The 26,189-nt window shown below is 42.2% G+C and overlaps 2 protein-coding genes across 4 annotated transcripts; one reads left to right on the top strand and one right to left on the bottom strand.

The window, feature by feature from the left end:
- Positions 1–245: 245 nt before the first annotated feature.
- On the bottom strand, positions 246–24,517 carry rhobtb2a (Rho related BTB domain containing 2a). Of its 3 annotated transcripts, none has more exons than XM_076104561.1 (10): positions 24,299–24,517; positions 5,308–5,509; positions 5,050–5,153; positions 4,774–4,959; positions 3,734–4,674; positions 3,511–3,629; positions 2,794–2,944; positions 2,601–2,689; positions 1,560–1,665; positions 246–1,093 (listed from the first exon to the last, which is right to left on the bottom strand). In XM_076104561.1, coding segments are annotated over exons 1-10 (2,106 nt in total). In that variant the 5' UTR covers positions 24,301–24,517; the 3' UTR covers positions 246–887. The 3 variants fall into 3 exon arrangements, with proteins under 3 accessions (XP_075960676.1, XP_075960675.1, XP_075960677.1); XM_076104560.1 differs by lacking the exon at positions 24,299–24,517 and adding an exon at positions 7,198–7,507; XM_076104562.1 differs by lacking the exon at positions 24,299–24,517 and adding an exon at positions 6,996–7,127.
- Positions 9,854–12,524, top strand: ido1 (indoleamine 2,3-dioxygenase 1). The gene is given in 10 exon segments (XM_076104525.1): positions 9,854–10,054; positions 10,536–10,631; positions 10,715–10,834; positions 10,958–11,076; positions 11,189–11,203; positions 11,301–11,400; positions 11,525–11,642; positions 11,744–11,795; positions 11,891–12,039; positions 12,127–12,524. Coding segments are annotated over 10 exon segments (1,260 nt in total). The 5' UTR covers positions 9,854–9,961.
- Positions 24,518–26,189: the final 1,672 nt, after the last annotated feature.

Here is a 26,189-nt window from a genome sequence, read left to right as displayed (position 1 = left end):
GATAAATCTCTAAAGGCCAAACCAACACCAGCGTCAGATACGTGAAACACACCATCCCTCCGTGATGGTGTGTTTCATGCATTCATGTAAACTAAAGCCCTTTTTTGACAAGAGGCCACAAATCACAATACAGCCAGCAGTTTCTAACAATAATGCTGAGCGTATCCAGACTCACGTCACTTTTAGCTTTGCAAGCCGAACACAAACCATCAAAAACAGAATGACTGTACACAAATAAACAGGAGTGGAACTTGCCAGTATTTTCTTTTATGCTTACAAGATCAAAATCCGTTTGGTTAGAGTGAAAGACTTCAATAATTGATTCCTGGCAAGGCCATACTATCGTTACATCCTGTTGACAAGAGCATACTGTACACATAGTTTAGTAGATTGTACAAACACTTAAGGGCAAAGTGTTATTTCTCTGAGACAGAGAAGTTCTGCATTTAATTGCTGGTTGTTGCAGCTGAGAAGCAGCACTTGGTTATCAGTTCAGGTTAATTGATGATAATTAAAAAATAATACGTGGAAAGTTCTGTGCCAGCAGAGTCCTATTTTTGAAACATACAGTATATCAATCAATATGAATTGTTATTTGCGCCAATTACACTGTGCCATTTGTCAGTGAGGTTCACATCACTGAGGTCTGAGTCTCATGTACACCAAGCAAAAAATCTAAGGAAGGAAACTCATTACTTTAACCGCCATATAGAGCTGAGCTTGCAGACCCGGAGGAATTTGACTGCAGTGGCAAACAAACAGGAGGAGAGGCTGCACGCCTGAATAATTGGGGCGTACATAGCCAGTGGTGCTTATCTTTTATTGTATCTTTTACAACTCGTATCCACGCTGATGTACTTCAGAGTAGACCTGGCCTTACCACTTGGTCAGATGACAGCAGATGAGCCAGAAGAAGAAGAGTTTGAGTTAGGGGAGGAAGGAAGGTTCCAGAAGAGCCACTTGCGTTTACATTGCCGTCTCTGGTACAGGTAGTCCTCCTTGTCACGCTCTTTACGTGCTCTTTGGTAGTGGTCATCCTCTTTCAAATACCACACAGGTGGCCAGCGATGTTTCTCAAAGTATTCTTGGTTTTCTGCATCAGAATAAACTGTCTTAGGAATTTAGCAGGAATTTCAAGAGTCCATTTTTAACAGTCCATTTCCCCACATTCATGATTGCATTCCAACACGGTCACAACAACACATTGCAGCACAAAAAAAGTAAGTTGGAAGAAACAGATCTAAGTGACATATGCATATTTTTCGGTGTAATAATTGTGCTAGAAATACAACTCAGTGAAAGAAATCTTTAATAGTATGTAATGGCTAAAACTATATTTTAATATACAAACATCCTTAAGTCCCATCACGTATAGCAGCAGAAATAACAGCATTCATGAAGGAAAGCGTAACTTTAGAAGCTACTGTATTATTGATTGTAATTATTGAATTATTCAACACGAGACTGGCTAGCCTATCATTTAATGAAATAATTATTTTGCTAAAATCTAAATATTACCTTAAGGTCACCAGTGTGCTATGAGATCACATGTTTGTTACCTGTAGACTTGGCCTTCATCTCTCGGGGAAACTTGCGGCAGACACTGTTGTAGTTGGTGCAGATGTGGTGAAGACACCAGCCAGTGAGCTGTTGGGCGCCGTGGAACTGTCAACATACAAATCATTATTTCTTATTATTTGTACATGACAGGCATGGTTGTCGCTGTGGTGCTTTGCTGTTGCTTTGGGTGAAGACACCTCATTATTTGAGCTAAACCTGAATAGGACTAAAAACCCATTAATGCATGAAAAAAAAAATGTTTTATTCATATTTAAAAAGAGTACAGTAGCCATTTTAGGTGACCTCGAGTTCAGATTGCCATGTTTACATCTGCTTGGTCAGACTTGGCTCTGTACATTCTCTGACAGTTTCTTTAACATCCATCAACTTAAGCTGCAGGACTATACTGTCAGTCGCAGCTGTTCTTTGTTAGCTGTATTGAATTCATTTGAGGCGTTTCTCATCAGCTGCACTTGGGAGCTTCACTGAGACTTTAACCTTCATACTAACAGCTGGCGTTAGTGTGGCATCTGAGAAAGTACACACATAACTCCACTTTAGGACTCCACTCAAGATGAGAAAAAATGCAGGAAATTAAAGACCTCTCCCTTTTCAATGTATGTCTTATGATTGTGCTTTAGTGGTACATATTACCAAAGAAATTACTAATAAATTAATGTGGCGACCGAGCATCTTTACCCGGTCAGTAATACAGCCTTGCATATGACACTTACGAGTTAGAGCTGAAGCGAATATGCAGCTGAATGATGAGATAAGCTAAAGTGCTGAGTCTAACTCCTACACTATGTCCTAAATGCCCACTGCCCCAAAGAGCTGGAGCCATTCATTATGCTCAATAGCTGACTTGCAGTCTGAAAAAGAGTTTCTTTGGCTCCACCTTCGAGGAGTAAAGATTATTTCAGCCTCCAGAGCAGCTGTCCCTAAAAACGCCCTCATTATTAAAATTAAAATTTGCCAACTCCTTATACAAGAGCTTTCAGTGTCGTCCATGTTTACTGATGATTGACAGGTCACACTACCTGGGCCATGTCCAAGTAAACAAGCACGTCTCCATCAATGTCCGCCCCCATCATCCCTGCCTCCGTCAATACTGTTACTGTGTAGAGCTCTGAAAGAAACACAAAAGCTAGTCACTGTTTGCAATACCACAATGGCTTCGTGTAATACAATCAGTGTGGTTTACAGGGTATATAACTATACCAAATGTAGTACCTGTAAGTGCAACCAGGTGGGGGAGGCAAAGACGATTGGCAAGAACAATAAGCTCCATTGCGTCCAGGTCAGACCGAGAACAAAACCGCCCTGTGTAGAGATATTCTAGCACAGCCCTCATACAGCTGCGAGTTGTGTTTGGAAACAGCACCTTAGAAACAGGAACATGTGACAGTCAGGACTCAAAGGCCCAACAATTTTGCAGTGTTTTTCATTTTTTAAACACAAGAAGAAATTTACTTTTCACTTTTATATTTTTAAGATGTAATGAAGAAACAATTAAAGGAAATCTAGTTGTTATCAAAATCGTGATTCACTTTTTCGGTTGAGCTTCAGCTGCAGAGGCAGAAAGTGCATCTAAATCTCAAACTAGCTGCAGAACATACATGTATTATCTTTCAGTATCATGTTCTGTTAAGGTAGAAAAAATAACTGAGCCATCAGAAGTACAGTATGGTTAGATCACAGAAGTCTGTGTAATTGTATTAAGACAGACTTGCAATCCACTAATCAAATTATACTTTGTACGCAGACTACAGAACTCATTGGCGCTCTACCTGGGTCAGATCATGTAATGACATTACCTTGACTGGCAATAACAACGCCATTACGAGCAACATGGAATACATGTCTTACCCAGTGTTGACTTTGGTGTGTTATTGAGCTCTGTTGGTCTTATTTCACAGCACAACAAACCAGTGATGTTGTTTGACTTACCTCTTTGGTGCAGCTCTCCACAAAAGGCCCGCCAAACATAGCTGCCATCCAATCACAACTAGAGATGAGTAGAGGCTTGTGGGCCATGATGGTCCCATCATCTAGCTTGAATACTACATCTGTAACACAGAGGTGAGACACAGATAACACATTACTTACAATTGCATCCACTATACTTCAAGCAGAACACCTGAGCAATTACGGATGAATGATTTCCACTCACCAGAAAAGGTGCCTTTGGCCAAACACTCTTTGACTCTGTTTGTGCGCCGTACATGGAAGGCTTTGGTGATTTCTTGATTCATGAAGGCTTCATTGTTGAGTATGTTTGCCACCATCATCCGCAGGTCAAAGACCTCCAGCAGCTCAGCAATGTGTGCGATGTGCATTAGCTCTTTCTCATTCTCGTCTAGCTGACCTGTGTACAGGTAGCGAAGCACTGCTCGGAAAGGACCGAGCTGCATGGACTGGTCCATGTGCACTACAGTCATGGGCCTGGGGCTGTATGTGACAGGGTCGTCTACCAGCTCCTCCTGGATACTGGCGAAGGCTCGGCTCCACGAAGAGAGGAGTCTGCCCCGTCGAGCCCCCTCAGAGTCTTTCAAGGTCCCATCACTAGTGCAGGCCCTCAGGTTGGCCCTGTCTCCATCGTCGCTGAGTTCGCAAACATCAAAGCTAGCAGCACGCATCAGCAGCTCTCTGCCAGAGAGTGAGCCACGAGAGGGCCTTTCAGTCTCCTCATTATGTCCGTCCAGTATAAAGAGGTCATAGAACTTTGAAGAGGATGTCGCCAAGTATATCTTGTGTGCAAAGATTTTCTGTCGCTCCTGCAGGACCAGGATGACATCAGCACAGTGTGGGTCCTCCAGAAGACCGACTGGATGCTCCTCTGTGGTGGTTGGGGGAGGAGGCACAGTGATTATAGGCGGGGGAGGTTTTGGTGGCAGGAAGGGCGCCTGAAGGAGAGGCCGCTGAACATTTCTGAGGTGAGATTTCCAAAACTGCAGGTGTCGGCGTGAGATGAGCGCAGCTCGGATAGCATTATCAAAGACGTCCTTGACCCCAAATTGAGCAACAACACTGGTTTCATAATATGGCACTCCCAACTCTTTGGCTACCTCCCGGCCTCTCTCTGGAGGAAGAATCTCATTGGATTTAATGGGTCTGAAATACAAGAAAATATATCAGAGACAATTTTGGCAATAAAAAAGGGAAAATCTCAAACAATCTCTTTGAGTTTTGTTCAAACATAAGTCCCATTACCTAGCTAAGGGCCTCCGTGCCCTGTTCACTGCCTCCAGGTCTGCATAGCGCAGGTCCAGCTGACAGCCAACCAAGATGACAGGAGCACGGGGGCAGAAGTGCTTGATCTCAGGGTACCACATGGTCTTAACATGGTATAGAGAGTTGGGGTTGGCGATTGAGAAGCACAGTACGACCACATCAGACCTGAAGCAAAGATGCAGGAGAAATTCACGAAACTCAGAAAGCACCAGAGCATGTATTGGTAGACTTACGTTGATTTTTACAATATCTTACCTGCCGTATGCAAAACGCCGGTCCTTATGATGGTCTCCAAAAGTATCCCAGAGACGAAGGGACACACTGACTTCATCCACCACATCTCTGGAGCGCTCTAACACCTAATAAGAGACACATTCAAGGATGTTTCATTCCTGTAATTCACTATTGTGAATGCTTACAGCTAAATGTGAATATGAGGCACATTCTATTTGTGTATAGATTTTGAGTGACCAGAGATTTAAATCTTAAATAGCCATACGCTTGCATACTTACCTCCTGGCATACTCTGTACTGGTCAATTGCCCAGACTGTGGGCACATGTGTAGCGAGTAACTGGTACTGAGTCAGTGTGGCATTGCAGGCCCGGGCGCAGATAAGGCGGGTCTTTCCGACCGCATTATCTCCCACCACCACACACTTGATAGTTTCAACGTTTGGCCTTTCATAGTCCATATCAGAATCTGTCAGCTGGGACCTGTCAAAATACAAAGAAGCACAGAAAGCTGCATCAGCACCTGAAATCCTAAACTATTGTCCTGGACAGAACAGGAACAGGGATCAATAGGTATATCAGACACTGTGGCTACTCCTCATCTGCACTGCTCGTTCTGCCTGCAGAGCTATCAATGGACGGTCTCGTGACTTCCCTGTGCCCGTTCACAAGATCCCTGTTCTTGCTCCTGATATAGAACATTTTTTAAAGGGACAAGCTAACAAAAAGGGGGAGGATTTTTTGGGGGGGATCCTTAGAGTTTGCAACTCGACCTTTGCTGCAAAATAATATACCAATTTTCAACATTTTAGTTACATTTTATAGAAAAGCACACTCAGTTCCAAAACAATAACTCAATTAAAAATAAACTGTTTAGCTTGTCCACTATGGGTTAATAAAGGCGGATACAGTTCTTACTCTAATTCCAACCATCTGCAAGCCTAAAATACCTTTTCCCTGTTTACAATGCAAACAACCTTAGAGCTTACAGTAGCTTAAATCATCCCAACCTAATTCATTTCAATGAGTACTTAAGATCTGGCATCCACAATTCTGCCTTCATTAAATTAAATGGGGGAAATAGATAAATAGACAATTTCTGTCTCTTGAAAATGGTGGCTAATTTAGGTAGCCGTTATGGTTTCCAAGGGAACTGCAGCCTGTGTCTCGGTGTGTCACAGCCTATATCAGACAATCTTCCATCGATTACACAACCGTGTTTTTTACAGCAGCATATAAACATGATAGTTATAACTGCTGTGGTAGGGCTACTGTCATGCAAGTGCTGTTGCCTTATGTTAGTTCTAAGTTGTGCCACCACAGCACACAGGCACAAACTCTGGGTACTGTAATGGCCAAGCTTTTGTCATATCGTGGACCATCTCTTTAGTCTCTATATGCTCCATCTGAGTTTTGTCCCAGCATTGCTTTAAAGAAATAGCTGGCCCCCTTCCTAAAGCATCACCATCGGTCAGCCACATGTGGTACAGCCACATTTCTGATTCTCTATAATGACAATAAGAAATCAGCTTTTTTTCTTTTCTTGTAGCAGTATTTCACATTTTGATGCCCTACAGATTACTATTACGGGTTATTATGATTTCTCCTGACGTTTGCAGCCATTCATAAAATCAGCCCTTTGTTGACTGCCCGATCTGCATCCCTATAGGCTAGACGTCTCGCCTCCATTTAGGCAGGCTATATATAAACACATCTGACAGGCTAACCTTATAGGCTTGGCCTGACATTACAGAGACAAGCCGCCTCTAATATTGCTCATTCATATGCTCTTTCCGGTCTACACTGCGCAACTCCCGAACTAATTCATACATTTTTATATGGCCAGATACCATAGATAATCCATACACCGGTTTTTAGAATATCCTCCTAATCAAATCATCATTCAATAAGCTTGCAGCTTAATAAATTATCATCCACAACAAAGATGATAAAATTGTGCATATCCTACCAGAAGGACCGAACAGTCCCACCACCACCGAGACACTAGTCATGAGGCTCTGCTGCATTACACCTTATGTAACACGCCGTCACTGACTCTTGAGCCTGTTTATCCGGCTCCGCGTCCATCGCTAAAATAAACAAAATCAGCCATACGGAAATAAAACCCGTATTCGTTTCCCCTGCAGGAAATAATGTTACGTTCCTCTTACCGCAACATAAGGAAGGGCTGCATCGGGTTGGTCGATGAACGAGATAAAAAGCAGGGCTCCATCGGATGCGGCTTGCACCTGACGGCAGCTCGTTTTGAACTTCATCTTCAAGGCAAAGTGAACACGTCTTGAAAAGAGGCGAGAGGCAGATGTTTCAGGTAACGGGATCAGTGCGATTAGTCCGATTGCATTGCCAACAATACGAAAGCTGACCTGAAGCCTGCGATGCAGCGCTGCCCGTCACGGAACCACCTCCACTTATAAGGCCTCCGTAGCTAATAATAGGCAGGCACCGACGAAAAAAAACCCCCATTCATTACAAAACACTGATCCACTTTAAAGTCGCACAAATCTCATTCCACCGCTCCTAAGCTGCCTGGATAAGACCGCCTGCCGCTCCAGTGCGTGTTTTTGTTGTTTTACCTCCCTTTTTTTTTAAGAATCTGGGTTATAGACTACTTTGCACAGTTTATAGTATGTTTATGTTGTGATTGTAATGAAATACATCATACGCCCCTCATGCATTCAGGCTGGGTTAAATAACGTGTGCAAAGTGCTGCAATATTTCATCATGAATGATCAGCTAATGTAAACTGACAGTGTTGTATCAAGGGGCGGGTCTACTTTATTTTAGTTAGGACAGGTGCTCTATGGGTGTGTGTGTGTGTGTGTGTGTACAGTATATAGTCTACATGTATACATACACATAGTGGTTGCATGTGTGACAGAAACAAATTCAATAAAAAAGGAATCCGATGGCTGTCAAACCAATAAATAAGTAATACATATTTGATTGGATCCATTTATTATTGTGTTATTCAAGAGGGTTGTAAAAACAAAATTGCATGAGTCATGATGGCTGTTGAGCTTTAAATAAACGACGAGCTGTTCCCTGGTACTAAATTACCTCTTTTGGCTCTTATAAACTGAGCATTTATGACTTTGCATAGTTCCTCTCATGGGTTTGGAGAAAACTTTATATATAAAAAATGTGAAATCTGCATGAAATCTCCTGCAGTAGTTTTGTTATGGATTAAAATACATTACATGAAACATACATGGTATTTTTGAAATGTTATTTCTTATACATTACCAAAATCTCATATCACTGTTTTAGTTATTAAAGAACAAGTTAATTAATGCCACGTTGCTATCATTAAACAGGCTACTGAGTATACACAGTTTGCATTAGATTCATATGTATTATGGTCATCACACATTACCATGGGCCAAGACAAGTACAGTGTTAACAATTAAGAAAATGTCCTATTTATTGCCTATAATAGTGTTGGCAAAGGCAGCTATGGCTCTTATTGGCAGTTTAATTATTGTTTAGCACTTTAGGGCAAAGCAGTTATTGGCAAAATAACTCAACCTCAGGATGCAAAGCAAAAAAATGAATTGCTGAGGTAGTGATTTGAAGGTCTGTGATAAATAAAAGGCCACTCACCACTCACAGGTACTGACAGCCATAGTGCACAGATGGTGGGAGGTTTTTTTCTGTTAGAGGTAATTTGCACTGCAGTTCGATTCAGTAATTCTGTCTTCACAACCTCAGATGATGTGATTTAAGGAAGGCTGTAATCTGCAATAAATCAAATTCTCAAGAGTTGGTTTATCTTTTACCTCCGTCACTCTGTGTTGTCCTGAGCTACGTCATTCACATCACAAAGTCTAACAATGCAATCCATTGTTTGTACACCTTAACTATGTAGGACCAAGAGGATCCAATTAACATGTATACTTGCAAATTTTAGAACATTTATGCCAAAGCTGCACTGAATGTATTGTGGAAGAAATGCCTCAGCAGCAAGCATCATTATGGGGAAATGCTTTTATAGATTTATATCCTATTGCATTTCTATTTCATTGAATTACTTGTCGAAGTGAACACAGTATTTCAGCTTTACAAAGGGGTTTTTAAGCAGTTCATGTATAGTTACATGCACTTTTGGTGTGATACTGATTAACTCTTCACTTTAATCCATATGTAAAGCCATGTTTTTATTATAACTCCTGCGATGTCCAGTCTGCTCCACCAGGTGAGGCTGACAGTCTACTTTACATATTATTTAATCCTCTCTTCAATACTGAGCCACAACACAAACAAATATAAAAACAAGTATTGTATTGTACTGCAATACATTACATAATGATATAATAACATATTGTAGCATTTGTGTTGTCAGTGAGGGTCTTCTACTGAAAAAAGAAAAAGCTCAGACATGTGGAAGCTACAGCTCGAGTAATACTGTACATGTAAGAGCGGTACCTGAATATGAACCAAAATATCAGACTCAGAGCCCTCTTACTGAGAGGTGACAGTGCTAACCACTACACCACCGTGCTGCTCTATTGTATTTTGCTCCCCAAAATGGATATAGACGTTAAACAGGGAACAGGAAAAATATTGCTAACATTAAGAGGCATTGCACTAATAACCGTAACCTATTTTTCAATAACAGTTTTGTATTATTACACTGTATAATTAAACATGGGCTGGTCAAATGCAGGCCTAATGTGATATAATGTTCAGCAAACTCATCTTCTACCTACAACTGTGATTTATAGTGACGCATGGATACTGATTTGCCAAACTTAACCATAGAATTGTGCAATATCCGAAGTGAGGGATCAATGTGTAACTGCTATTGACAGCAGCTTTAAAGTGAACTCTGTGCCGGAGTCCAGACAGATTGGGTTTCTTGAACCATTCAGATAGTCGCACAACCGTCGCTGACAGTGGCTTTCTGTTTCTTTCTCTATGGCTGCTGCTGAACCACACTCCAAACCTTTCTTCTCTCTGGAGTCCTACCATGTATCTGAAGAACTTGGCTTTATCCTCCCTGATCCTCTGGTAGGTGGATGGATGGTTTCCTTCTCTATCTTTTGACACTTTTTACATTTGACCTTATACACACGCAGTCATAATGAAATATCAGATTGTCAGGAAATCTTTGATTGTCATTTAACTAAACTTAAATGTAGTTCACATTGGTGAAAGCGATGCTCACAGTCTTGAAGTTATAAAACTGTGAACTCGTGACTGGTGGTATTGATTAGGACCAACAGACTGAGGGAAGTTTGGCATTGTTTCTGTCTGCTTTGTGTAGAGAACTTTATTCCTACAGCAACATGTGTTTACAAAATCCCGGTTCGTCAAACGTCATATAGCAACATAAAACAATGAAATGCAAATTTAGGAAGGAATCAAAAGTGAAAATATCTTAGAGGGTTCCATCATTTGCACCTTTACATTTGTGCACAGCTCTATTTCATTTCCATTTGTCATGGTGATCATCACATTTTCTTTTGATGGTCCAACTGGTCTTAAAAAGGAAGAGCTTCCACCTTACTACCAGCCATGGATGGATATTGCCCTGCGAGTCCCAGAGCTTGTGCACTCTCACGAGTTGCGCTTCCATATCAACAAGGTAAGTGGGGACAATAAACTGACAAGGACAATTTTACTGTATTTATGGAGCCATGGTTCCCTGTTAATACCCCTTCTGTCCAGATGCCGCAGCTGAGCAGCCAGTTTCTGCAGAAACACCGGGAGTTACGCTTGGCCCACCTGGCCCTCAGTATGATGACCATGGGCTACATGTGGCAGGAGGGAGAGAACAACACAGTGAAGGTATCTCTGTGTCAGTCTTTCTTTTTGTCATACTGACTTTTTCCTTCCCTGCCTGCTATCAGTTTCTCTCGCAGTCTACAACTTATATGACTGACTTTCCATCTTCAATAATCTTCCTCTAAGATGCTCCCACATAACCTGGCGGTCCCATACTGGGAGGTGTCACAGCGTTTAGGACTTCCCCCAATTCTCACACATGCAGATGCAGTACTGGCTAACTGGAGGAAGAAGGATCCAGAGGGGTAGGGCCAGTTATCTTCTGCATGTGGTTTGGTTGCCTTCTGAAATATATATATTATATTTAGAATCTGTTCTCTCTCTTTTTCATGTCCATCTTTATGTCTCCTGTGCCAGTCCTTTTGACATGGAGTAAGTACATTTTCACTTTAATTTATGGTTCTCTACACATGACGTACCATCAAATTCGGATGAATGCAAAGGTTATTGTTGTACGTGTGTCACGCAGGAACCTGGAAGTGCTGGTCAGCCTCCCAGGTGGAGACAGCACCAGAGGTTTCTTTTTGGTCACTCTGCTGGTGGAGATGGCAGCAGTTCCTGCATTGAGGGTGAATATATATCCCCAAATAAGTCAATTCTTACAATATACTTGTGAAAGAACAGGGATTCATTATGTTTATGTTGTCGTTTGAAAACCTACCAGACAAAGACACTTAATTGCCTGTGTTGCAGAACATTCCCACCGTGATCAATGGTGTCAGGTGTGGAGACACTGAGACTGTGGCCAGAGCCCTGGAAGTCATCAGCCAGTCTCTACAGGACATGACAGATAAACTCAAACTGATGCAAGGTAGTCACTCTGATTTAAACTCAAATGAATGAATGATGAATATTTTACATTGACTGTATTTTATAACCAAAAGCATTTTGATTAATGTGATTTTTCTGAAGTTTACGTGGAGCCTTCGGTATTCTATGGCATTATGAGGATCTACTTGTCTGGGTACTTTGTTTTCATCTGACTGATTAGTTATTCATTTGTGAAGTGAAACATGTTTTTTGAAATGTGTACGTGTGTGTCCATGAACACATACATAGGTGGAAAGACAACCCCTGTATGCCAAAGGGGCTGGTTTATGAAGGGGTCCAGGCCGAGCCCATGGAGTATTCAGGTGGGAGTGCTGCACAGAGCAGCTTGCTGCACTGCTTTGATGAACTTCTGGGCGTCAAACATGAAGCAAAAAGTGGTAAGATGGCTGTATTTCTTTCGATTGATTACAACAGTGGCAGAGATGTTTGAGAAGGACTCATTGTTATGACACTACTGTATTTAGGTGCCTTTCTAACCCGCATGAGGAACTACATGCCACCTGCCCACAAGCTGCTGACCCAGGACATCTCGTTGCAACCCTCCCTGAAGACGTTCGTCCAGCAGCAGGCCAGCGAGAGGCTAAACCAGGCCTTTCAGCACTGTGTCACAAAACTGTTGGCTTTGCGCAGCTACCACATCAACGTTGTCAGCCGCTTCATCACTGTACCTGCTGCCCGCGCCCGACAACTTAGAAAACAGAGCCGGGAGTTAGAGGGGGAGATGATCAGCAGAGCACCCACGGCCTTAGAGGAGAGGGGCACCGGTGGCTCTGGCATCATGATCTTCCTTAAGACTGTGAGAGACCAAACAAAAGGCACTTTGCTGCCTGAGACGAGCAAATAAATGAAGCACCACAGCTGATGTGAGCCGTCATCACTGAGCATACACAGTAGAGTGTCAACTGCATCACATAAAACAGGCCGTAAATCACCTCTGATTACTTACAGTAAAACAATTTTATATGCCATTTAAAGGATGCCTTGTGGCAGAATGGGAGTGTGAGGCCTCTATCGCTCGTCTTACATGTAGCTTTGTTCTATCTGTAAACAAACCTCAGATAGGGATAGACGGGAGTGATACCCATCATTCAGTCCAACCCATTATTCAAACCATTACTGTTACTTTCCATTAAATTCAGCCATTAATTCCTCCTTTAATCTGAACTGGAATGCAAAAAAATGCATCAGACATCTGCTCCAGATAGCTTTTCGGTTTATAACACCCCAATAAGGTTACCGGTACTGGTTTTAACGTTATGATAGTAAATGAGAGAAGCTCTCAAAAAATGATAATGTGGAGAAAAAAAATGAATACTGCAATACCCTGTGAAACCTTGGCAGGGCACTAAAGTTCAGCATTGTAGATCATCACAAAATAAGATTTCACAGGTTTTGCCTTTAAAAAACTAAAACAGTTGGCAACACCTGAGTGCACCAAAGGCATGCAGGCCACTGATTTAGCCTTGTCACAAACAAAATGGACCTGATTAAATAATATAGTGTTCTAGTAAAATATAGTAGTTGTATTCATCATTAATAATAGTCATTTGAAGAGGCGTGAAATCCACACCAGCCTGACACACAAAGGTATCGGCAGGCTGGAACCTGAACTCTCCCTCTCAGAAAAGAATCCGTCTTTGTTTCATCTTTACTCTACAGCGTGTCCTCACAGTGGGGTTATCATGTCAAAGTACAATGCACAATGCAGTGCGGAGATGCATCACTTATCAGAGTGGTTACCTCAGCACTATTGCCGCCCTCTTCCAGCCCACATCCAGCCCTCACATGCCCCTCTATACTTCCTGGGCTGAGAGTGTGGAAAACCCAGAGCAATGAAGGGATGGATTGTGCCGTGAATGGCTAACGCTGTGTAATCTTCACCTTTCCTGGCTCGTCTCCACCGGTGTTTTATTTCAATAACAGCCTTGCAAGATCAGATAAAGCAGATGATGCGGCAATTTTACATGACCATTCCCCCCAACCTATGCGATCTACTTCATCTTGCCCGCTTTATTTTCTCATGCTGGGAAGACAACTGAAGAGCAAATGATAGAGAAAACAATCACACATGATTTTAGTTTGAGGGACATTTGTTAAAAAGGTTTTTGTGCCGTGTATGCGGACGGATGTTTTAAGCAATTTTGAATTACAGCAATTACGTTTAGAAGTGTAGTCATTGGGTCGGTAATCATTCATGCTTTCATTAGCGGCAAACCACACAGACATGTTTCACAACCTGAGAAGCTGTTTGTAGGGAGACCTGAGGTGAGGAGGTGAAAGGTAAACAGAAACTATGCAGGGATGTAGGGAGATGGGTGGCGAGGAGGACCAATAGTGTGTTCACATGTCACAGTGATCTGATTAAAACCTGCTCCACAGCCAGAGCAAATAATCCCCTTCCTTATTGCCTGACTGTGGAGGACTCCCTGACAACCAGGCAGTAAACACTGGCCATCTCTAAGGATGTCTTCATTGTGTAGTCGGGGCTGGGCCTTGAAGTTTCACTATAGCATCACAACAGTGGCAGAGTTTTACGTGACACACATGTAGAAACTCACTGGTTTTGTACTGACGGTGGTGTGAGATGTATTACAAAATAAAAGAGTCGAAGGTGTCAGCTTTATCATTATATACAATAGTAATATTTCGGCTTAAATGTTCCAAAGGACTCAGCTAACATTCTGTATATTTGAGTACGAGCCTTCCAAGCAAATGCTAAAAAAAAAATGTGATTTTCCTCACGGCAAAGGGCATCTGGAGTCACTCTTGTTTTCATGGAATCACCTCAAACATCCATATTCAATCTATCAGAGCCGACAGGATCACAGGCGCGGGTTCTCCTTTTGGTTAGACAATCGGATATCTGCGCCTTGGTGGTTAACCAGGATATCCTGGATTCTGTTATTTCAAAATTAAAAATGATGCTGCTGCTCACCTCAAGCCAAGCAAAGCCAAGACCTTTTTCTCGCCCTGGGAGCGAGCAGCCACGATGGCAGCAGCTAGGGTTTGATTTCCTTTGGCGTGTACATGGTGGGCGTCGCTGGGAATTATGGGCTGCGTGTGCAGTACACTAGGTGACTCTGGGCGTTTTACCACTTCTTCTCATCTGGACATTACTATCTTTGTCAAACATTTATGTCTACACACCCACACGGGTCAGACACGTCTTCATAATTCACTTACTGATCAGTTTGGACACACCCTAAATTTGAGCTCTGTATGTATTCTGATGAGCGGCTGTCATCTCTTTTCTTTCTCACAGAGGATAATTAAGGTCTAGTATGAATGTAACTCTGGCTTATATAACATGTATACTTGAGACCAGATACTCGAGAGGAACTCTCCAAATAGTTTTCACTGTGATTCCCCCTCCCACAAGGTATCCATTTAGTGGTCTAAAAGAATTTAAAGAAATATGTGACAGTTCACCCCATGGGCAGAGGTTAGTGTTCCTCACAACGTTCCTAAAGCCATGATCACCTCCAGACTGGTGAATCATCTTTCCTGTAGTACCTCCATTTGGACGGTTTCCATAGAAGCCTCTCTAAAACAAGCAAATATAGCCGACGTTCACTGTGCTGCGGGTTTTCGGACTTCACTTTTCTGCCTACTTGTCACCGTTAAACAAGACATCAAGCTCATCTTTCACCTACTCCGTCTTTCAAATCTTTTTTTTTTTTTTTTTTTTTTTCTCCTCTTTGTTCATCACTTGTGCGGTCTGTTAGGGCAGGTTAAAAGCTTTTGATGGAGTCATCTTACAGCAACTTTTATCGCTTCCTCCCCAGTGACTCCAACGGCATGCCCACATGAAAAAAAGAGGAAAAAAAGCTGTCATGTTCTGTTCACAGCCAGCTTGAAAGGCTTCTTTTTTCAAGTGTAGAATTACTGCTGCTGCCAGTGTTGATGGTCCAGCCCAGGTGACGTCACTGACTTGACAGGAAAGCACACATCAGATTGCAGCCGTTATTTTTCCAGGGGGAAATTGTGACATTTTGGCCCCTGTAATCAAGATACTGCACTATCCTGCTTTGTACTGCATATATATCCTTGTTGAGCTGGAGAGATTGTCTATGAGTGTTCAAAGGACTCTGTTTTTAGCAGTTTTGTTGAGTCACCTGTGTCGCTTTCTGAGCCTACAGCCACACTGAGTCTGTACTTAGGCACTGTGATGCTTTGAGCTACATGTTAACATCAGCATGTTAGCATGCTCACAATGAGGCATGTTAGTATTTGCTAATTGGCACACAAAGCACAACTGAGGCTGATGTGAATGTCGTTAGTTTTGCAGTCATGTGGTCAAAACGTTTTGTACAAATTGAAAAATTGTATTTGATGAGAGAGCTACCATGAATATCTGTAGAAAAGTGCATGGTAATATATAATAGTTTTTGAGATATTTCAGTTTGGACCAAGGTGAACCAACAGACTGATCAACAATGCCATTGCTAGAGCCATCTTGGCTAGAAAGTATACAATTCCTTGACTAAATAAAAGTTTTCTTCCTTCTGAGAACATCAAGCTTTTGTTTTTTGCGTGTCGCTGCTCTTCTTGAACAATATGGCCAACGGCATTCTTTCTCTGAGTTCAAAAACTTTGCAGGGTTGAAATACTGCCCTGCAAAACACTGTAGTGGCCTTCAGCACAGCCATCTCACTGACCTGTCACCATTCCACTCGTGTTTGAGCGCATGATTTGGCCTCTTTCAGAGAAAAGCTTGTGTTTTTCTCTTTCACATATACTGGGAAATTTGCTCTGACAAGGTTAATTAAACAAAGAAATCTGGCCACAGCAAACTGTAACCCAAGTGATCTGCTTCATGCTGCATGCTGTAGATATCCTCCAAGTTTTTTAACAAACACTTTTACCAACACAAATCCCAGTCAACTTGAATTACTGAAAGACAGACAGCAGTAGATCATTTTAGAAGTACAAACTTCTACTAAATGATTTCCTGTGGGCTGTGGGTTCCCTTTAATTAAACTGTAGCCTACTTGTTATTAGAGCAGGGAGACTCGCGATGACTTACGATTCAGTTAGACTTTCTGAATGGTTTCCCCAGAGAACACAACCACACATTTTAAATCAGATTGTGATGCCAGCTAGAAGAATACATGACATTCAGATGGCTTTCCTCACAGGATTAGCAGAAGCCCACACACGTCACAGCCTTTTGTCTTAAAGGTTAAGACAACTTTCAGCTGTGTGACAGGGAATACAGCTCAACCTCTTACCACAGCTGACTCACTACTGGCCCGGCCAGGTGCGAAACAGACAACTGTGCGATTCCACACACATTCTCCCACACATATGCAAATGCTCTTAAATGCACAGACACACGCCATGCCCAAATGAGCAGATGCATGCATGTGCAGACGCAGCACCTCATTGCCTCTGACCTGCAAACAGAGATACCGCGTGTGTGTGTGTTTACTCCCACTTTCCCCACTTGGCCTTCCTCTTCATGCCACATAGCTATTGTCCTCCTCCCTTTCGCTCTGCTGATTGACTTCCTCTTCCTCTGAGTTGTCGCAAATGTCACCTTCCCTGCTGGCGCCCACACGTTCATGTTATCAACAGCTTCTCATCCGGGTTTCAAAAATACAGGAAGTTCCCCGGGGGGTCTCCTGCGTGGAATATGTATTGACGTAGAAAAGAAATGTCCATCTCTCCCTGTCTCGCTCTCACATGTAACCCATGTTACATACTGAGACACAGTGCATGCCACAGGCAAATTACCTCATATTGTTGGAAGATAATACCAGTAACTTTTGTGAACTGGAGATAATACCTGCTCAGCATGTTCACACCTCCCTATTCAGCACCAACATAGACTCGAGCTTTGCCATAAATTGAACGACAAACTGGCAGATCCGATTACGCTGATGAATAAAAGCTTCCAAGCAGTGAAAATGAAAGTGCTGTAATTCCCAAGAAAATTGTTTTATGGCAGTTAATCAATGGAAAGCAGAAAGAGGAGAGTCTTTCTTCACAGACCCTTGCTGCAGTTCAGTCATGGACACTCTGTACTGCAATCTTTGGTCACACCAGTTTGCTTTTTTTGTATGGGATAAAGCTCATTAATCCACACTGGCAATAGCTTACTTATGTAAGAAAAGAAAAAGGGGGGCTTCCTCTGGACTGCAGCCACCAAGAGATGGAATGAAAATCCTGCAATGGTCGTCTAATCCCAAACTTCCCAGTAAAAACATTCCACTTCCTCCCAGGCAAGATCCGGACTTGTTCCTATGCAGAGCTGAGGCAGGCGGGGGTGGGCTGCTTCGGCCGGGGGACAAGCTGGAGACAGACAGGGTCAGACAGATGGGAGGAGAGGTCAGGTGCAATTTACAGGCCTTGGGTGAGACCACTGACATGTGGCTGCACTGTTCTACCATAGATAGATAGATAGAGAGATAGAAACTTTATTCATCCCCAGGGGGAAATTAGTTAAACTACCATGAACATGAAGACGTATGAACAGATTAATTCTGTTTATGTCAGCAAAAGAACCGAGGACCTTATTGTGCTATAACTCAAGATGACATTTTGAGTAACAAATCATCAGACAGAGGCGTCATACATTTCTTAAAGCACTGCAAACAACAGGCAGCAGTATTCAAGGGTCAATTAGCACTACACACAAAGTACAGCGGAGGCTGATGGGATTGTCATTAGTTTTGCAGGGATTTGGTCATAATTCAATTTCAATTCAATTCAATTTTTTTTGTACAGCCCAATATGACAGATCACAAATTTGCCTCGGAGGGCTTTACAATCTGCTCAACAAACGACGTCCTCTGTCCTTGGACCGTCGAATCGGGTAATGATAACAAAAGTATCGGACATAATAAAATGTTGACCCGCTGATGGTACAATCCATCCTGCGGGGGACATGAATGTTAATACTGAATTTCATGGCAATCCGTCCAACAGTTCTTGAGATATTTAAATTCTGGACCGGCTGACATTTCCATCCATGACTAAAAAGCAATGTTCTGGTTTGGTTGCCTTGGAAACTAAGATCATTATGGATATAACCTAATCGTGTAATTGCATTAGGCCAATATCTTACCATGAATTAAACAGAAATATGGGTTGACACCACAGTCAACATGTAGCTGTTCAGAGGGGTGGAAAAGATCCACGTGCTGGTTTAACCGGTTCATGCGAGACCACATTCAGACCTCGTGTCCCCTCCTGAGGTCGGCCCTTTGCTGCCCACACAGCGCGAGCCTACTTTGCTCGTCTCCGTTCCCAAGGCATCCTGTCCTGAAACACTGTATTCATAAAAGAAACTATTACAATTTGTTCTGCCAAAACACGTTCACCTAAGCCAGAAACAACCGAATTTAGATTTAAGACGTTGTACTTTCTGCCATGTAATTTACAAAAGTGGGGAAGCCAATATTGTTAGTTTCCGCAGTGGGCTTAATGCAAAACATATAAATAGATGCTTGCCAAATGCACATGCACATGATAAAATTAGTTTCTGAGAGCTAAAATATTTTTCATTGCAAAAATCAGGAAATCTCCAAAATATTGTTCCAGCTCCGGGAACCTCTTATGTGGTGTCGTCTGGATCACTACTGTGGAGTGCAAATATACAGTAGTTGAGCGAAAAGGTCTGCTGCTGTATAATCAAATAACTGAGCTTGTTTTAAATACTCTGAGAGGGCCTTTGTGCTCAGATATTTATATTAATCAGTATATGCAGAGCTGACATGCAGGAACAAGGCAGACAAGTCTGGTAGAGAAATGTTCAGGACTGAAAGATCCTGAAGATTTCAACCTCAGCTGCGTCACGCTTCAGTGATTTTGTACAATTTTCAATCAAGTGGCACCTTGGCAGCTTTCTTTTAGTACATTTCCAGGAGTTTCATTTCCAGGAATTTCATTTTGTCTCCACACATCTTCTTCCTATCGTCCACCACACGCTGCTGGTTCTTGCTCTCAATTGAATGAAATAGTTTTCCAAAAATACTTAAGTAATGATTCTCGTCTGTGTCAGGACAGTGTGTCTCGCTAGATTCTAATTCAACAACTTTAAATAAGCTTGACTGTGAAAATAAGTTGACAAATTACAGTGTTTTTTCTCCTTTTCGTATTCGGAGATGTATGTTTAAATCAGCAGTGCATGTAGCAACAGAAGTGAGAGAGTGAAGAGTGCACACACACACACACACACACACACACACACACATATACACACACAGGAAGTAAATCCTCCACAGCAGGAGCCGAATCTTCACTTTTCAGCACCAGTCGCTAAGCAAGAGAGGTCTATAAAAACGTTATTACCTTGAACAGACTGTGGTAACACCGCAGGGCCATGTGACCTGTTCAGCACTCTAAAAATAAAATTGATATGATGTAACCTGTGACAGTACGAATCACATTTGCAAATATTGAAAAACTAAGAGCGATGAAGTAGAGAATGGATATTATACTGACGTTGTGAGGCCTGAAGACCTCCCAATAACACATTCACATTAATGTCACTATCGGATCTTTGGCAGAAAACTCCTCGAGTATCTTGCGCTTGGAAATAGCACTTTGAAAACCAGTTACTAGCACAAGGTCAACTTACTGGAGATTTTCCGGAGCTTTTCAGCTGCATCTCATGGCCTTAGTTGTCATGAAGATGGTTCAGTTATGAAATTCCAGCAACACGATGTGACTGAAAGCACATGGACATTTCCAGTAAGTGGAATTTACTTTCCTTTTTTTGTTATTATTGCATTTTCTTGTATTGCATTTGTCTTTTGCTTTTCAATGTAAAGCACATTGAGTTCATTTGTAATGAAATGTGCTTTATAAATTGAACAATCATTTGTGAAAATTAAAAAGACAGAGCTGTCCATGAACATGAGAATAATTTCCTCCAAAATTCACTTGGTATTTCCCTTGAATAAACCCGGCATTAAAGCATGTACAGAGGGATAGATTAATGTTCATCCTCATGAAAGTATTTGTCGAGAGGAGCGACACATGAAAGCACAACAGGACATTGTGTCCCTGTGCAGTCCCAGAATACAACAGTGTAAAAGGCAGATGTACTTTTATTGAGCCGATTATCCCCGAGCACATTGTCCCACTGTGAGGGATGCTTGTGCCTCAGCTCCACTGTAGCAGTACGCTGAGCGATGTTTATGAGGTTCAGTGACTTTTTGTCTCCCTCTTAGCTCAGCACATACTGTATGTATCGTGTGCTAGTGGAGTGGTGAGCTTGATTCACTTCTTTTGTTCTTCTCTTTCTACATCTGCAGCACAAATGCTGCAAATGTAATCTCTAAACCCCAGAATTTCCACAAAGCACTTAAAAGTCAATAAGATTCAAAATGACTTAATAGATGGGCGTTTTATTTATGAATCGATAAAAGTCTGGAAAATGTAGCTGTTTCTTCACAACAACAAATGAAATCCGTACCTGTGTGTTTGAAGAGAGTTCTGAGAAATGATTTTAAAAAAATGTTGTGGGAACTCGGGTCGAGGTCCTCTCTGGATAATGGGGCAGGATGCTCTGGCTGTGTAGTCCTCACCTGCTGGCCTGGCACCAAGCAGACCCAGAAGAAATTATCACACGGCAGCTTGAATTAAAGGGTCTCATGCAGACAAGCTTGTTCCATTAACAGAGGACAACGGAGACAGGCATGTTTCACCATGTTCCTGTTGTGTCTGAAGTTTTAGGGTGCATGCTGGATGCCAATTAGAGGCTGTGTAATGTGATTTAGGTGGAAGGGATCTGACGGTAAAGGCAGAGTGTGGCGCTGCAGAGAGCAACATTAAATTTGTCAAAAGTAATGAAAATTGCCAGTATAACTGTTGTTTTTATTATGTAATTAATCTCAGCTTTCTTTGCCAACTTCTAAATCAGTTTACTTCCCCACAATGCTTCAGGGCAACTCTTGTACCATATCTATAGAATATCATAAACCATTGCATTACACTGCTTTTCTAGTTTGGAAAAAGTCAAACTTAAGCAAAATACTAGTGTCATGGTCCCCTTTTTGATCTCTCTCTCTCTCCACTCCATTTCCCACCTGCTGCCAATCAACCTGCACACCTGCAACCGTCCGCTCCTCCAGCTCCTGCAGCATCTAGCCCAGGTCAACACTCCAGTCTTTGTCGGATCATTCGGTTCTCCGACGTGGCACTAACGCTACAGCCAGTCTCTAGTTCTAGTCAGTATTTTCCTTGTGTTTGCCTGTGCTCTGAATAATTTAGTATGTACCTGAGCCGCCGGTCCATTCTCCTTCTGTGGTCTCTGCCTCGTTCGCCCAGCACCTCGCCGGTCTGCTTCGCAGCCGGCAGCACTGCTCTCTTTGCCTGCCCTGCTTAACCTCAAACCCCGGATCAACTCTCCAAACTTTCTCTGCACTCACTTCTAAATAAAGCTGCTTGTGAACTTTTGCAAACCTCTTTCCGAAATTTGCTTTTAGGTAAAAAATCCACACTACTCAACAACTAGCCCACAAGGCTTCGTGGCTGCTATGCATTGTGGTTTATGGAGTCCGACAATGAACCTTTAACTACACAAGTATTGCAAGTGAAAGGCTAACACCATCTATTTGATTGACTTTTAGTAGCCTGCTATGAAAAACTATGAAAATCCAGCAGGCATGGAGCAACATTCATTTGGAGTTTTGTTTTGGCCACGTGATGAATGTTAATCCAATATTCTCTCGTCTTTTGGCTCCGTTTTGGTTTCCTTTTAAACTCCTGAAAAAAAACATCTGGCTCTTCGCTCTTCGATCTGCCATTCGGTGCTGGTGACACACAGTGTGGTCATTAACTCGATATAAATGAGAGCGAAGAAAGTGATTAAACAGTTAAGTTAAAAGACGCAAAAACGCTCTTTGTGAGTCGAATGATCATTTTCTGTGTGTTGACGTATAGTTTTATGATCAACAGTAAATATAAGCATGAGAATAGTTGTTTTTGTTACTAATATTACAAATATAGGTGATGCAGAAAAACTGCTGCTATAAAGTTGTATACTAATACAAATCCAAGCAGCCCACTGAGCAGTGACGAGTGGACATCCCCTTCTTTCAATAGTATTTTTCTGCCCAATGTGAGCCAGCAGAATATCAGACAAAGCATGTGTGAGATAAAACCCAGACCCCGAGGAGCCAGTCCAGGTATATACAGCTCAAACAAGTCCCAACATGTACGAGCAAGGAAGTCTGGGGTGATGATTAACTTCTTGAGGATGATGCGATGGTTTGTCACCTTTTCATATGACGATATTCCACCCTCATGCAATCAGATTACATGTAAAGATTTAAATCAATATCCCTGTAGGGTCTTGCCTCTTTGACACGAACCAAGAGTGTGTAGGCCTCTAAAAACCTGAGACCTTGAAGATAATCTGCATGATAAAACACATCAGTCATTTGTCTCATATGACTGGGTTTTTGTGTCCGTGTCTGAAGAGTTTGCTCTTGCCATTCTGCCACAGAGGCGGTGAATGGACTCATATTCAAAATGGAGTCATTGAATCTCGCAGCTGATGTCAAGAGTAAGATAGAAGGCTATTAAATCTCTCAAGGGAAAATAATGCAAAGTAAAGAGTCTGCAGCACTGAGGGAGCAAATAGCATTTTTTTTTTCCTGTGGATAGGAAAATGGAGCAGCCTCTGTCCTACATCGCCGGTGAGAACGTCTGTCAGCAAGCCACAGCCGAGTCACATTAACTACCAGTTTTCCCACAATCTGGCCTTTATTAGAAGGGCTATTAGCAACCTTAGAATCAGGTAGATCCGAACTGCCCCACAGAGAGAACAGTGAACACTGCTTAATTCATACAGGACGGCCTAAAAATATCTCCCCGTGTATGACAAGATGCCAAGGAAAGCAGTCAGTTCCTCCGCTATCACAAAGGATGTTGTTGATCCTGAGTGCACGGAAGGTGGCAGAGCAACAATCTCTAGTAAAATTCAGACAGGTTAATAAAAGGTCGCTGCTTTAAATTCTTTGTTCTTTAAACTGGAAGCATTGATCCTTGGTTGAGGTAAGACAGAGCTGCACTGTAGGCCAGCGTGAGGCTTTGAATCTCATTTGTACCGCAGTTTTAAGATGTAACGTGACCTCAGTTCAGTTTGGTTTGGAAGAGGATCTGTGACTCAACATGAACACACACACACAAACCTTTTGCACTCATAACCCAGAGGAAAGCACCGTTCTCTGTTGCCTCGCACCACTTCCACCTTATTCATGTTGAGTCACAAAGCAGCAGCAGGGAAGGATATTTCCCACTCTACAAGTAACTCATTGTGGTTTTCCTTGGAAACAATGTTTGACCAAGATTAAGTAAACTCCAAACTCACTTCCACAATTTCTTCACATCCGGCAACACTTGTCAAGTGATGAATGTTCAAATTAACAGCTGCATTTGGCCACATCAACACTCAAAACAACTTAAAAACACGAAGGGCTACAAATTCCCCACTTGAAGTTGTTAGAATCTCAGTCGCTGATATCTACCCACCGTGAGAACACACAACAGCATGAGTATGATGGAGATGTAACTTACTGATCCATAAAATGTTAGCATGGAACAAACACCATTAACAGTCAAAATTAGCTTATTTAAGTTACATTCTGCATCAAGGGGGCAACAAGGGTGTGGATTACTTACATTTTGTCATCTGCCCAGTGCCCACATTTGCGACCACCATGCAGACAGTACACGACAGACAGACAGACAGACAGACAGACAGACAGACAGATAGATAGATAGATATCCTCTGTCTTTGAGGGAATCCTACGTCCTTTTACACTGTCTGCCTGTAGCCGTGACTCTCAGCCACCAGAGACCCTGACTGCTGCGCATACAATGGTTCAGTTTTCAGCATTGAGTAAACAGGGGATGTAGCTAATATTATCTGCACAAAAATAGACTTTTCAGCAAGCGGAGCGCAGAAAAGCAGCTGTGCATCCTGAGAGGACCGGAGAGAGGATCTCTGGGATGCTGATGAGTCCCAGTATGAGCGGGTGAGGATTGAACTGCTTTCCAAACACATGGGAACCAACTTAAGTGTGAAAGGGAAAGACTATTTAGTGCAGACTGAAGGGCAAGGCGTTTGAAGTGTTCATGACGGATAGACTCGTAGAGGAAGAAACACAGGATAAACAATGCAGTAACAGCAACAGGAGGAAATGAAGTCAAGTGAACAGGAAGCTGCCCAGCTTCCTGTTCAAGATGTGAATAATTGGTGTTAATGATTCTGAGAGGGCAGTCGTCACAGCTTCTTGGTATTTGCGTGCATTTATCAGTAATGCTCTCACACATAACAATGTAATACTTTATAATGTAGTTTGACATGTTGACTGTTTCATAACAAAGACTTTTTATTTTCTCCCCAATGCGTTCGCTGTTATTACTCCTTCTGTTATGGATTTTTGCAAGAATCATCTTTACTCTCGATCATCAAAAACATACTTTCCACAGAACCAAATAGAGACGCAGTAAAGTGAATAACAGCAGGCCTCCTATTTAGAAAATAACCAATACTTTCCAGGAAGGTTAACTTTAAAACCTCTGGCACCTTACATGGCGCCAGGGGGAAAATAAATGCCAGACTTTTGCACCCACTTAAAGGTATAAAAATAAGAGATAAAATATGGCATTACAAATATCCACTAAAGTAATTACTCTGTAATGCAGACTTGTTTTTGACCCAGAGCATGACCTATTGTTATCATGCTTTATAGAGCTATATTCTGATGGACCAACATGTTATTTGTGAGTAATCACTGTCCGTATAAGCATGATGACTTGGTAAGACCTCTTTAGGCTTTTTAATGGCGCACTATTTTCTAACTGTGCTTTACTTTATGTTTGGCCCTTTGCTTCTTAGTGGTATTTTTAATTAGCACTGCACCTGGTAATTATTCCCTATCTGAATACAAATTCTGATGGTCTTATTTTCATGTTTCAAATTTTAAATCTATTGTGTGCAAGCACATAAGACGTCATCCACAGATGAGGGGGATTTTTGCTCGTGATGTTAGCATCAGTCACAGTGAGCAGCGTCACCTCAAAGAGCTCGGCCAAAGAAGGAGACATGAAAAATGCGAGCGGAGCACAACAAAATGATGTGAACTCAGCTCACACATGGTTAGCACAATGGCCGCTTTATGTCTGTTCACAGGTGGCCCTTTAAAGTTTGTGACTTTGTACTGACTCATCTTCACCAGCACACCGCTCTGTGTGCACCTGCATGCTCACACCGAGGTTGCCAAGCACTGAAAGCCGCAGCCGGGAACACACACAGTAACACTTACTTAATCAGTAATCTACAGAAAAAGTTGTAAATGTTGGAGCGGAGGTGAATTCTGGGCCAGAGCTTCCTTCAGGATTAGAGTTGGGCTTATTACGAAGTGAGCCGGGAGCTGTTCTTGTGCAGAAAAACAGAAGAGGGTGTGTCAATGAAAACATAACAAGTAGTATTTTGTGCAAACAGGCTGGTTATCATCCCTGATGTAACTATGCTTCCCAGGACCTGAGCTGTTTACAAGCTCATGAA

This window comes from Anarhichas minor, unplaced genomic scaffold (genome assembly GCF_050575085.1).
Source record: "Anarhichas minor isolate MPS153535 unplaced genomic scaffold, ASM5057508v1 ptg000030l, whole genome shotgun sequence".
Lineage (NCBI taxonomy): Eukaryota > Metazoa > Chordata > Actinopteri > Perciformes > Anarhichadidae > Anarhichas > Anarhichas minor.
The sequence above is the reverse complement of the archived record's forward strand: the minus strand, read 5'-3'. Positions and strand labels throughout refer to the sequence as shown.